Source organism: Melanotaenia boesemani, chromosome 9, assembly GCF_017639745.1.
Source record: "Melanotaenia boesemani isolate fMelBoe1 chromosome 9, fMelBoe1.pri, whole genome shotgun sequence".
Classification (NCBI taxonomy): domain Eukaryota; kingdom Metazoa; phylum Chordata; class Actinopteri; order Atheriniformes; family Melanotaeniidae; genus Melanotaenia; species Melanotaenia boesemani.
The window spans coordinates 30397847-30412346 of record NC_055690.1 but is presented as its reverse complement, the minus strand read 5'-3'; the positions used below and the strand labels follow the sequence as shown (position 1 = coordinate 30412346).

Below are 14500 nucleotides of genomic sequence, written 5' to 3'. Positions count from 1 at the left end.
GTGGTTTTCTATGCCTGCAAGGGGAGGACCCATCTGTTTGCATCTGGAGGGAGGGGCTGTGAGTTTTTTTAAAATTTTCTCATGACATAGATAACCTCTTTATGTCACGTAAAACATAACCTTGTTCTACCCTGCAGTGTGTTATGAGCCATAAGAACAACACAAGCATGAATTCAAACAAGATGGGACATCATAATTAAGTGAAAGTCAGACTGCTTTGAGTCCAGTTGGACCCAGGTGCTGTCATGTAGTGCTAGAGGCAGTGCATATATTTTATTTCATTTATTTATTTATTTAAGTTTTTGTAGTTTTTGTAAGTCATTTTGTTTAAAACAGGTCACTGGTTCGAATCTCGGCCGGGGGGAGGTTCAAACCTTGAGGGTGGTGGCCTTTCTGTGTGGAGTTTGCATGTTCTCCCCATGTATGCGTGGGTTCTCTCCTGGTACTCCGGCTTCCTCCCACCGTCCAAAGACATGCATGTTAGGTTAATTGATTACTCTAAATTCTCCCTAGGAGTGTGTGCAAGTGTGAATGGTTGTTTGTCACCTATGTGTTGGCCCTGCGATGGACTGGTGACCTGTCTAGGGTGTACCCTGCCTCTCACCTGTTTATGCTGGGGTAGGCTCCAGTAGATAGGCTCCAGCTTACCCACGACCCGGATTTATATATATATATATATATATATATATTTTTTTTTTTTTTTTTATTCCAGTGTTTAATACCCAATTAATTGTAAAATTAAATAATCGTGTCATCCCTAGTGTCCAGTTCCCTGCTTCAAAACACCTGACTCAAATTAATGAGTAATTGTACAGAACTTCATAGACTGTTGGAAGCATTTGAGTCAGGTGTGCTGGAGCAGGGAAACATTGAAAACCTGCTTGACAGTGGCCCCAGACGACAACTTTGGACACCCCTGCTTTATATTTAACACATTAGTTAGCCACATAAAGTATATATCATTGACATACTCTTTGATGTTACCTTCTGTAATTAATTAGGAAAACACAAATTTATACATCATGACAATATTCAGCTTAACTTTATTCATATAGCACTTTATCAAAATGTATAAGAGCAACCAAAGTGTACAAAAGAACATGAAAGGGCACAAAACTACTCAAACAATAACCTAATAAAACTGACAATTATAGGAATGAGTCTCTAATTAAAAATAATAAATTAAAATGCAAATAATGAATAAGTAAAAAATCAAGAAGAAAGGTATTACTTTGGTTCCAATATTAATAAACTTGATAAGCTACCAATCAGAGTGGCCACAGGGGTGGTCCTGCCCCTTCCCATTAAGTGATGTTAAATTTTAATATATTTGCAAGACCTACAGTAATGTGGCCACGTGGCTCTTTTCATTCTTGTTATTTTATGGTTATCTTTTATCTGTTTTTGTTCAAATGTATTAAGAATGAATTAAATAAACTAAACTAAACTAACCATGGTGAAGCATGGCGGTAGCAGGATTATGATTCTAAAGCTGTGAAAGTCACCAGTCTGGCAGGAAAGCATTCTGAACAAGAGAGGTTCCAGCTAGATATCACCAGACCCCTTTTGACGCATAGCTTGGGCTGCTGAACCCCTCTCTTAAAAAAGGGGTTGGACTCTCTTCCATTCTGAAGTTTTTCCCAATGAGAGTGGGCATATTTGTTGCTCCGCGGCTTGGGACCTAAACGGGTGGATAAAAAGGTGCTTTTCTGCCTCCTGGGTGGTGGGACAGGTCCTAACTGTTGTTTGTGCTGAACTGTGCCAAACACCTGCTCAGAGCACCTGTTTGAAGTCCTTGGATGGAATGTTGGAGAGAGCTCCTGCTGGGGACTTCCTTGTTCTACTGCGGTACTTCAATGCTCACATGGGCTATGACAGTGAGGCCTGGAGGGGCATGACTTTGAGGAATGCCCCCCTGCAATCTGAACCTGCATAAGGATGTTCATGTGCACACCTGATACCAGAACAGCCGAGGCTACCGCTCCATGATTGGCTTTGTAGTTATGTCATAAGACATGTGGCTGCATGCTTTTGAGACTGGCCCCATTACCAGACCTCAGAAAAGTGGTAGAAAATAGATGCATAATTTATTGTGGTCTCATTTTTTAATGCCACAGAAACCTGGCATTTTAATGAGGTGTGTTGAGTTTTATGTCCACTGTAAACTGTGATCATGTTGTCAACAGCAACATTCAGGCTGTGGTGTTCAAACAAAGTGTGAGAAGAAAACATTGTAGGAACCTTTCACCACCATCAGAGATAATAATTCACTGCAAATTCATCTTTTTCACTCTGTAGCTGCTTATTCTTTCGTCCAACTCAAGAGTTTAATGTTTTCAGTCTTTAAATGTTTTTCTGATCAAAAGATAGAAGAAGGTGAAACGTTCCCTACATCTGTCATTTTGAAGAAGTGGTCAATGTGACTAAATGACTATGACTATGAAAATTTAATTTAATTTAATTTAATTTAAAGGTCCCATATTATACACTTTATTCCCAATCTGAGACCATTCATTAATATCTAAATGAAATATTTCCGCCATGGTATGGACAAATCGACCCTCAGTTTGAGTGCAGCGGCTTCTCTTCACCTCCCTCTTTTTAGCAGCTTCAGAAATGTGCCGTTTATGGTGGGCGGAACCCTGGTGGAGCAGCTCAGCTGTTGGCTCCGCCCATCGCATCGCCCGTCATGAGGTGATTGACAGGTTAGGCCTTAGCGGTAACTACACGCTGATTACAGCGTAGTGAAGGATAAACAAACGCCGGAACACCGGAACCCATTCCTGAAGCCCCCATTACCGACCCAAACCGCGACGCACGGAGAACACAGCTAGCTACGCTCATCAATCTGATGCACAATGGCACCGGATACAAACAGTAGAAACAGTGACTTGGCTACATTTACAACAGTGCTAATATATTTTCAAGCTATCAGACTAATAAGGCCGAAACGATAAAATAACTGCCAGCTCTTACCTCTCCAGCTGTGTCACGGACAGTTGGTATTGAACCTGGCTTCAGCTTCAAACGGTTGGCGAAGCCTGCTTTCCATGCCCCCATGTTGTGGAAACAGTCCTCTTTGAAATGCTGGCCACAGACATGCAAAACCTTTGGAAGTTTTCCGGGTACATTTCCTCCAAAAATAAAATTAATCCACTCAGTCCTCGTGGGTTCAGTGGATGGAAGTAAAAAAACGTTTTCGTGTTCATTTATGCAGCCACAAACAGAACAGTGCTTCTGTCGCTTAGCCATGTCCGCTAACGAGGGTTGCCGAAAAGGATAAACACTGGGCGCTAGGTGATTTTTAGAGGGCGGGCTTTGAGAGCCGGTAAGCGGGTCCATCGCTCTGTGGGGAGTGGTTATTGTCCCTTATGACGTCATAACGTACACGCTTTCAAACTCGCTCAATTCAGCGCTTACTTCCCTAGAGGTGGAGCAGGGGGGAGAGAGAGCGCCTGAAAGAGTTTCACACTTACGGGTCTCCTACACATGCGGGGGGACCAGTATGACTGTTCCAAAACCATTAAAAAGTGAATTTTGCATAATATGGGACCTTTAATTTAATTTAATTTATCAATACTTTTTATCTATAGCCATGCAACCTGGAAGAAGCAAAAGATTTTCTATAGTCTAGATTTTATGAAAAATTTAACTGATTATTACAACTAAAGTACTCATCTAATGTAAAAAAAAAGTGAAGAAAAACTTGTAAAAACAAACAGCCAATGATCTATTTTTATCAACAGTTGTTTACTTTGGGTGATGCTGCTTTTATCACTGCTGCACAAACACTTAGACTTCAATGGTAAAAGGAAAAACTTGTTTCTCATCATCAGCCAGATCATCAGTTTTATCAGTATTTTTCATCAATCTTGGCTTTTTAACTTTAGACGTCGCATCTGCTAGTTTTACGACAGAAATTATTACCATGGAGACGGGTGGTGAGATGATGATATATTCTGATTATGATCTAGAACACTGTAGAGATTATTTAGAACAACATAGAAGTGAATTAAATGCTGCATTTACTGACCCTTGGAAATCTGAGGTTTACTCAAGAGAAGGTCAGTTACCAGTAAATGTTTGTAACATTGGCTCATTCTGTTTATACATTTCAAGCATGGTCATGAATGGTGATTAATCGTGATTAATTTGAAAGCTGTGATTAATCATGAATAATTTGAAAGCTGTGATTAATCATGATTAAAATTTTTAATCATTTGACAGTCCTAATTATTATTATTACTATATTTCCTCCAAATTAAAGTCACACATTTGATGTTTGACTTAAAGCTTATATTGGTCAAACATTTCCTTCTCAACACATGCATATCTCTATTTATACACAGACTTACAGATTTTAAATGTTTATATTCCAGATTTTATTTGTGCAATTTGACGTATGAAAAAAGTCAGTAATTACAGATTAGAAGTATTCATCAGGAGCAGAAACATGCATCTGAAACAGCTCAGGACTGCAGTCACATGATCAGAAACAGGAGTTTGAAGAAGCCGTCTTCAATTACTGACCACTTTTCTTTTAATCAGATCATTTGGCTCAAATTCTACATCATCTACCACGTTATGCCCATCATCCATCTCTTCTTCCTACTTGAGACCCATTTAAGAACTCCTAAAAGTTTCTACAACATTTGACATGAGAACTTTCTACAATTTGAGAGTGACTTTGAGACATCAGAAGTAACCTACTGTTGTGTGTGCTATTATTCTGCTGACTGATTTACATGAATAAACTTAGTGTTATAGTTTAATCTCTGTTCTTGTATTTAACATCAAATTCACCAGCATTATAACATTTATTAAAATGTAGAACAACATTTTTTCATCATAAAGCATCAAGTCATAGAAGCTCAAGTTAAACCTAAAACTATGTAAATCTTTGTTTCAAGAGGAAAGAGAGGCAAAGTGACTCTCTGTACTCTGGTGGCTCTTTGAGGCAGCAAGCCTAAGGAGGTCTCTCTAACCCTCTCTGAGTTTCAGGAAAATGTGGATTTGGCACTTCACCTAACACACAGAGAAGGAAAAAACCTGTTACTACAGCAACAACAGTGTGTGTTCAGAGTTTGTGGGAATCAGGAACATTACCTCATGCCAGCGGAGTATGATGATGGGCAGAGCCAGGTGACAGTGTGGGCAGGTGCTGATCTCAACTAGATCTCCTCTATCACCTCGGGGACCACTCAACTGTGGCTGTGTAAGGGACGTGGCCTTAAAGGTACCACTTAAAAGAGCAGTGGCCCCCTGCCCTGACGAATCATCTTTACCCTCCTTTTCTTCCCTCTTTGGCTCAGCTTCTTCATCATCCCACCTACTTGCAGGACAACACTCCGCCTGGTGACACACATGAAAACCAACATGTTTTCAGTAAACACAGTGGAGAAATGATATGAGGAAGAGCACATTCAGCCTGCACCACTGATGCTGCATTCAGTGACAAATGAAAACCTGGAAACTAAATCAAACAACACCAACATGGAGTCAGATTTCCCAGTCAGGATGTGAAACAATAAACAAAGAACTACAGAACCGTTATCAGCTCAATTCTTCAATTTAATTTTAGAAATGATGAGGTTTCACAAATAAATTAAATAGTCTGAATTTCTACATCACAGGTGCAGTGAATGCAGCATAACAGGAAGATGTGGAGGCCTGATGGTTCTACTCTGAGCTGGTTGTGGAATAAATGAACAGATCACTGATAGATCTGTGTTTGCTACAAAAATTTGCTTCGATAAAATACAACATTACTCAAAAATACCTCATGTTCATCGATATCATCAGTGGAAAATGAGCCCAAACATCTGCTGCACATCATGGTTGCTGAAAGTCAGAAAGAGTTAAACATCAGGAAAAAAATCATCTTGACATTCATGGAGTTTCCTGCTTAATTCATGGTTTTCATACTTGCACTACTCGCAGCATTGCTGGCAGCTGGAGAAGGAGCGGAGTTCTGGTCGGAGGTGGAGCAGGTCAGGATGTGCTCCGGCTGGTCTCTCAGCATGACGTAGCAGCCGCAGTCCTTGCAGAGCTCAGTGCGACTCCCACAGACCACACGGTGTTCGTCCAGATGCTTCCACACAACCTCCAGCTCACAGAAGTCACACTTCTGCAGGCGCTCCACACACTCGTCAGACTACGAGGTGAAGCAGAACCACAAAGGTAATAAACAGGTGGTCTGCAGCAGTTGGGGAGTTTAAGTATGCCTTTTTTAACACTCAGGGGTAGAGGTGTTTCCTGTAGAACTGCAGCTCATGCTCCGGTAAACCAGACTCACCTCATGATCCAGGAGTTGACATCGTTCCATCTTCTTGTTACACTTGGAGCATTTCACCTTAAAACACACGCAGGCGTGAAATAACAGTCAAGGTTGACATGAGTGTATTAATGCCAGTCAAATAATATAGATATCATGATGGAAATGCGACTGTATGTGTGTGTGTGTGTGTGTGTGTGTGTGCACCTGGGTGTGTTGCTCCTCTCTGTGTTGGGTCAGCTGATCTCTGGGAACAGTTTCATTGCAGTCGGGACAGAGACATAAGAAACGGCTGCAGTGGGACTCATGCAGAGCAAAGTTGGCCTCTGCAACCTCCCTCTGGCTTTAAGAGACAAACGTGAAAACATAAGGAGAAGCACAACATTAAATGACTTTGCTGCAGACTCGAAGACTTGAAGAAAAATTTTAGTTTTTTTGTTTGTTTTGTTCTGAGTCAAGAACAACAGAAATAATCTAATAAATTAATTTAACAAGGTCAGTAACTGATCCCTGGTTGTATCATATAAACAAACATAAAGTGACTAATGACTTAATCAGAAATTGTGTGAAAATTGTGTAAAATATAAATATAAACATGCAGGTTTCCAACTGTCCACTGATAACAAGCTGGATGCTCCCTCTCCTCTTTAGTCTGCAGGATACGGTGTCCATGCTTTCCAGAGAGAATTTCAGATCTATCTGACCACAGTTTTCCACTTTGCTTCAGACCATTTCAACTGAGCTTAGATCCAGAGGGGAGGGTGCTGTTTCTGGATCCTGTTTACATCTGGCTTCTTCTTTGCATGATGGAGCTTTAATCTGCATTTGTGGATTTCACTGTGAACTGTGTTCACAGACAGAGATTTCTGGAAGTTTTCATGTGTCCTTGCAGTGATTCAGGGCCGGCCCTAGGCCAGCAGGTGCCCTAGGCAAAACCGGAGTTTTGCTTCCCACCCTACACGGCAAAATGTTTACCTAAACTAAAGCTACATAATTGCATAATCGCACACATATTGTAACTAACAAACAAAACATTGTCACATTGAAACACTCTAAACTAAACAAACCGCTACAAAAATGATAAATAGTACAAAATAAATAACATTTAGTTAAAAATAAATAACATTTAGTGCAAAAGTCCAGGGTTGAATTTTCGGGTCCTCACAGTCAGTCATTACAAAAGATTGACTTGAACTTTGTCACTAACCTCGCAAGAACTGCCACACACACTACTGCAAGTGGCAGTTCTCGCGAGGTTAGTGCCAACCGTAGGAACAAACCCGAAAGCACAAAGAGAGATGGATGGAGCTAACAAAGGAGAAGGCATTCCTGCCAAAAAAAAGTCATGTAAATATCTCGATAAATAGGGTGGTGAATTTACTTTCCTAAAGAGGAGAGCAGAATGGGGCACAGTCACGCGTTCTGTAAAATCTATACATGTGATTTTAGTGTCTCTCACAGGGGAAGGAATGATGTCACTCAGCACTCTACAAAGAGTTTGTAGATTTCACTGATTCAGACCACCTGAAACTTCTCAGGTACTGCAGCACCAGATGGCTGAGTCTGTTAAACTGCATCCAGAGAGTGCTGAACCAGTGGGATGCACTACAGGTAAGAACGGTAACCCCAGCAAATATATACAGTTTACTATGCTATGTTTCTATTTTACCAATAATTTGCCACCCTGTGTCCTTATTTACTGTTGGCATTCTTTAACAGTCGCGAGGAGGTGGAGAGGAGTGTCGGAGTGCGTGATCTGGCAAGCCAATCATTAAGGTCTACTTCCTGTTTCTGAGTGCTACCCTTAAGCCTTTATCTGAGTTTAATGTTGCTTTCCAGGTGGATGTAAACGACATTGAATGAATGAGTGAATGATGGCCAATTATAATTAGGGCCTGATCAATATGGATTTTTTACCGATTCCGATTTTTGGCAGAAAAAAATCTGATTATCGATTAATCGGACGATTTTTTTGTAGGTTAAAGTACGGGTAGAAAAATATAAGGTTTTTGCCTTTCATAACCAACATGAGTAAAGTTAGCAAAACATTATATTGCAGCTTTCTGATGCCCTTTAATGTTAAATTACATTTTCTTTACTCCAATACTTTCTTTGCCATGAAATATATCATGGGATATATCATATATGATCCAAAATAAAAACCAGATATGCTTTTCTCAAATGTCAAAAAGATGTCATCTTTGATAGAGTTGTATTTTATAAATAATGGTCACAAATGGGCTGGCACCTATTGGAACACATAGTGAGTCGCTGTTACAGCCTGTGTCACATTAGTATTTTCTGACTAAGTAAAACTAAGGGAGACATGACAACATGACGGTAGCTAAAGACAGACTGTAATATTAATAAGTTTTCGGTGCTCCAGTGAATAAACCTCCTCCACTCTGCATTCACATCTCTCCTCCTAAAATAAGCCTCAACCTGCAGCTGACGAAGTGATGAACACTCGTTCTGTACTCTCAGATATTTTGTACACTTATGTTATTTCTGCAGTTACAGGCTACTTAGCTAATGCTATGCTAAGTTGGGATAACAGGGATGCTATTGCTAACATAGACGGGTGTTATGACTGGCAGTTTTTTAGGAATAACTTAACCATAACTTTAGGTTACTGTCGTAACCCCGGTTCTCTGAGTAGCATGAATGAGTGTCTCACTATGGGGGACGCCTCCTGTGTGACCTCGTCAAAAGCTCAAATGTCATTACGCCAGCTCTGAGTGGCTGGCACTGGTGACGTAGGTCTATGTCTGAAGAAGCTCCGAGCCCCTATATATAGGGCTGACATAGCATCAGTCGTCATTCAAAACAAACTTCAGACTGGGCCCACATCCTGAGAGCCCAATCCCAGGACTGAACGTGCCAGGGTTGGTGCTGTAACATCCAACTTATAAAACCTAGCGAAAGTATGCGGGGAAGCCCAACATGCCACTGCACACACCTCTTGGATTGAAACTCCCTTAAACAAGGCCCAAGAGGTTGCCAGGCCCCTTGTGGAGTGTGCACGGAGCTCCCCAGGTGGCTGCGGACCCTTGCTGGTGTATGCCAGGGCAATGGCCCTCACTATCCAGTGGGAAAGACGCTGCTTAGACACAGGTTTCCCAACATATGGTTTGGCCCAGGACACAAACAGCTGGTCACTTTTCCTAAAATGCTTGGTTCTGTCCAAATCAATCCTAAGTGCCCGGACAGGGCACAAAGAATGTAAAAATTTCTGCTCTTCAGGGAAAAAGGTGGGGGACAGACCGTTCAAAAGGAGAAGGCTTGGAGCTCTTTATCAGAGCGGACACAAAGGCATTCATCAAAAGCACAGAGCTCCCTGTATCAGCCAAGAAGAAAATCTTTCAGTGAGTATATTACCCAGCAGTTATATAATTATGGTATAATCTTTTAACAGTATGTGGGTATAGGCTAAAATGCTGCCACTAATGAATTTTTTTCACTCTTGTGCTGTTGTAGATCTGTGAGAAGATTCTATGAAGCAGTGCTTCAGAAGATGTTCTCCTCCTTCCCCCTCGACCATCCACTCCTGCTCGCCTTGCTGTTACTCCAGGGACAGGTAAATGTTAGGGTCAGATTCCCATTGATAGAATTAATGAAATATTGCATGGTTTAGATCTGCAATGTTCAGTAAAACATTTATTTGTTTTATTTTGCAGTGCAAAGACTAGGGGCCCTGTTCCCTCAGTTGAGCTTGAATGAGAATAGGCTGAGAGAGGAACTCATGGACTACCTGGTGACAGATAGGAAGCAACTCTCCCAAGAAGACAAAATTGACAGATTCTGGGGCCTGGTAGGGAAGGATGTGGGGTTCAGTGAGCTGCCAAGACTAATGAAGGTTTTACTATGCATTCCCCACAGCAATGCCAGTTCTGAAAGGGTGTTTGCTATGGTGAGAAGGATTGCTACAGAGAATAGGATGTTGGTAGAAAACAGCACTGTTTGTGCTTTACTTTCATGTAAAATCAACTACTCTGGCTCTGCCCACAAATACACCCCTACCCAAAAAGTGTTAAAAGATGCAAAGTCTGCAACAAATCTCTATTTTAAGTCATTAGTGAATGCCAGTGAATCACATGACTGAACAGGAGAAGTTAAAAGAAAATGTGTAATGAAAATAAATGATCAATGTTTTACTTTGACTTGTATATGAACTAAAAATGTGTAAAATATATAAATCTGCTTCAAATAACCTTTTATGTTTAGCTGTATTATAACCCATTAATGATCACAGCATTTCAGTGTCAGCAAATGTAGCCTATCAGATTCTGCTCACCTAAATATGGTTAGTAAGTGGTTGACAAGTGCTTATTTTAGACTGTTTTTTTTTTTTTGTTTGTTTTTTTTTTGTGACAGCAATTTCAACAAATGGCGCAGCGATTTCCAGTAAAGAATCATGTCTGCTTTTAATGCAGACGATTACCAACATCCAACCTTATCCCTTGCACACAGAGATTCCTCCTGGTTATCTGAATGTTTTGATTATATTATAACTGCAGATGCTGGAGTCTTAGAAGCTATCACAATTTTACATTGAAGAACATTTTTCTGAAATTGTTCCTGAATATTTAGACACAATTTGTCTCAGATTAATGAACCTCCGCCTCTCTGAAATGCTCCTTTTATACACAAACATGTTGCTTGCCTGTTGTCAATTAACCTGATAAGCTGTCAAATTATCCAAGGGTTTGATTTGTGCCAATTATTTTTCCACCCTTTAGTTGTCCCTCTTTCATCTTTTTCACAGATGTGTCCCTGCCATCAGATTCAAAATGAGCTCATATTTTACATGAAATAAGAAAATGTCTCAGTTTCAACATCTCATATGTTGTTCATGTTCTACTGGGAATCAAATATAGATTAATTAGATTTATACATCATTGCATTCTGTTTTATTAACATTTTACATAGCAGCACTACTTTTTAGGAATTCATGTGTAAAACATTTAATTAATATCATTTAGGGAGTAAATAACGAATAAAAGTAATTCATCAGTCTTATGAATGGAGAAAATTAGAATGCAAACATGAAAACAGTAAAAACGAATGATTAAGAGAAAAGAGAAATTAAATATTTTACTTTCTAAACTCATCATGTGTGCAAACAGTAGCCTAAGTTGTTTTCCTCTCTTCTGAGAGTCCATGCAGGATGGTAAATTCTGTCACTTACCATCCTGTTTCTATACTGATTTAGAAAATTGACACTTTCAGTTTCGAAACAGCAGCAGTGGCAGAACACCATCCTCTTCCTCACCAGCGAGATAAAGATGTATTAAAACTGAAAGTGTTTCTGAAAAGTTAACAAATAAAAACACAGATAATTTTAAAGTCAAACCTCTTTATGAAAATTCTGATTAAAATCCCTTCAGATCAAAGTGATCAGAAACTTCTGATACTACCAGTAACCTGCGATCAGGGGAGGCAGGTGCCTATCACTTCATGATGAAGAAAAAAAACATACAATAAATATTAATATTTTTCACTGATCTGTGTTGAAAATGCATTTTCAGTCTGACTCTAACACGTTTTTGACAGTCTATTAAGTAGAAATTGCCAAATTTAAGTATTTCCCTATCAAATCCTGTGCAGAAACCCCGGTGGAGGCACGAGCGAGCTGTGCCTCAGCTCTGACTGCGCCACCCAATACAAACTGGGTTGCATGGCACGTGCCGTTTTCTGTTCCTCAGCATATCGCCAATATGAACTTTACAGAAATATTTGTTATACAACATGACTCTCTACAGTATGTGTAATGCATTTAATGTATTTGTGAGAGAAATATTCCCGTTTATCCTACAATAAAGTGCAGAGAAAAGTCAGCAGGTGAGGCAAACAGTACGCTGCCTCACCTCAAGGGGGCGCACTCACACACCAACACGGTGTTTGTGTGTTGCCAACTTAGCAACCTTTTGTTTGTTTGTTTTAAGCGACTAGCGACAAATCTGGCGACTTTTTCAGTATTGGGAGACTTTTGTATTCTTCTCAGTGAGGAGTGGGTGCTGCTGCGCAGGCCCCTCTCCTGTCCAAAAGCAACCAGAAGAGGCTTCTGGCAGCAGTCAGAGCAGGAGATGATCACCTGTTTCATGACCAGACTAAAAATGAAACGTTCAAAGATGGTGCAGGATGATCTCGCGCTGTCTTACCGTCAGATATTAATGTCTATTACTGAAGAGTGTGAAGGAAAACAAGTGTTGTGAAATGTTGCCTCTAATTAGAAAACAACCTACACTTAATAAAATTAAACTAGAATAAAAGAAAATATTAACCAAAGAATTTGTTTTATTTTTTATAAGTTTTGCTTTTTTTAAACATTTTTAGCTTGTCTTTTCGTCCATTTTTGCCTTTCCCATGACATCCCTCTCCACAGCAGCCTCCATGTACCAGGTTATATGTAGCTACATTAGATGATGTCATTTAGCGATTTCTAACGACTTTTAGGACAGCCTGTAGCTACTTTTCTACCTGAAGAGTTAGTAACAGTGGGTGTGTGAGTGTAATTGAAAGAGTAATGCTGATAGAATATGAAGTATTACCAGTTGCATGCTGTTGAATGAAAAATTGAAATTGAAATAAGATGCTCTTTCAGTTCCTACAATTGTAAATTAGTGCCTCACCAACCATAAACTTCACCGCACGTCATACGACTGATCAATTTGTCGAAGTGTGACGACAAACAAACCTGACACACGTCGGTGTGTCCTCCTCGGAAAACTTACCACTGTCCACAGGTGCGTGTGCCCTCCGTGTTGTCCATGAAGAGGAATTGGTTGTTTATGAAGTTCAGGGCTTCTGGGGTTTATTTCACAGCAACAGAAAGTGAAAGCCTCCACTACGCTGCGAGCTGCTGTGCACCACAGCCGCCACATGGAGGCGTAAATGCCCTGGCAACCCGCGGACATGACTTTCATTAAGTTAATCAGAAGGCAGGTTACGTGGTGTAAAGGTGTGGATTCAGCAAAACTTCAAAACAAGTTGAAGCTCCAGCAGGTTCGGGAGGTTGAAAATCTGCAGAGCAGCAGAGGTGGAGGAAGCTGCAGATGCTCAGATTATTCTCTCCATCATTAATCATTTCTGTCAGCAGTTTTCAGTCTGAAGACAAACGGTGTAAATGTGGCTCACTGTCTGTCTGTGTGTGTTTGTAATAAAACTGATAACCCAGTGAAGTCACTCCTCTGACTTAAGGGTGGATGTAGACGGAAACGAGATGAAGCGGCTACTCTAAAACAGCTTTTATCTCTGCAGCCACCAGAGGGCAGCAATGCAGTACAAATCACTCTTCAAGCTTTTCCTTATATTTCGTTTCTTGCCAAGCGCGACGAGAAGCAACGAAAAATGTGAAATATGGTAGGGGTCATGTGACCAATGCTTCATCACTGATGGATAAAAAACACCAACTCCAAAACGTTTGAAACCTGTGTAAAATGTAAATAAAAACTGAATGTGATCTCATGAACCAATATTTTATTCACAACACAAGAAAGAAAACAACAACCAAAGAAAAGGTCAGAGCAACAAAAGGCTGCTGAACAACCGGCTGGAGGAACATGTCACAGCTCATCGGGTTTATTATCAACAGCTCAGTGATGACTGGGCATTGAAAGAGCACCTTAGAGAAGCTGAGTCTCTCGGAAGTAAACATTGACAGAGATTTATATATATATATATATATATATATATATATATCCGGGTCGTGGGTAAGCTGGAGCCTATCTACTGGAGCCTACCCCAGCATAAACAGGTGAGAGGCAGGGTACACCCTAGACAGGTCACCAGTCCATCGCAGGGCCAACACACACACACACACATATATATATATATATATATATATATATATATATATATATATATATATATATATATATATATATATATATATTGACTTAGGAAGACTTCCAGAAATCTCTGTCTGTGAACACAGTTCACCCTGAAACCCACAAATGCAGGTTAAAGCTCTATCATGCAAAGAAGAAGCCAGATGTGAACAGGATCCAGAAAGAGCAGCATCTTTTCTGGACCAAAGCCCATTTAAAATGTTCTGAGGTAAACTCGGAAACTGTTCTGTGGTCAGATATCTGAAAATGTGCAATTTTTTCTGGAAACCATGGAAGCCGTGTTCTGCAGACTAAAGAGGAGAGGGAGCATCCAGCTTGTTATCAGTGGACAGGGGAAAACCTGCATGTTTATATTTACATTTTACACAATGTCCCA

General features: G+C 40.3%; 1 protein-coding gene across 1 annotated transcript; it reads right to left on the bottom strand.

Annotated features, from left to right (window-relative positions):
* Window positions 1–3602: 3602 nt before the first annotated feature.
* Window positions 3603–13144, bottom strand: xaf1 (XIAP associated factor 1). Its single transcript, XM_041994467.1, has 7 exons — window positions 13009–13144; window positions 6482–6617; window positions 6296–6352; window positions 5926–6154; window positions 5780–5841; window positions 5107–5352; window positions 3603–5025 (listed from the first exon to the last, which is right to left on the bottom strand). Exons 1-7 carry the CDS (start codon window positions 13044–13046, stop codon window positions 4981–4983), a joined length of 813 nt encoding a protein of 270 aa, XP_041850401.1. The 5' UTR covers window positions 13047–13144; the 3' UTR covers window positions 3603–4980.
* Between the last annotated feature and the right edge of the window lie 1356 nt (window positions 13145–14500).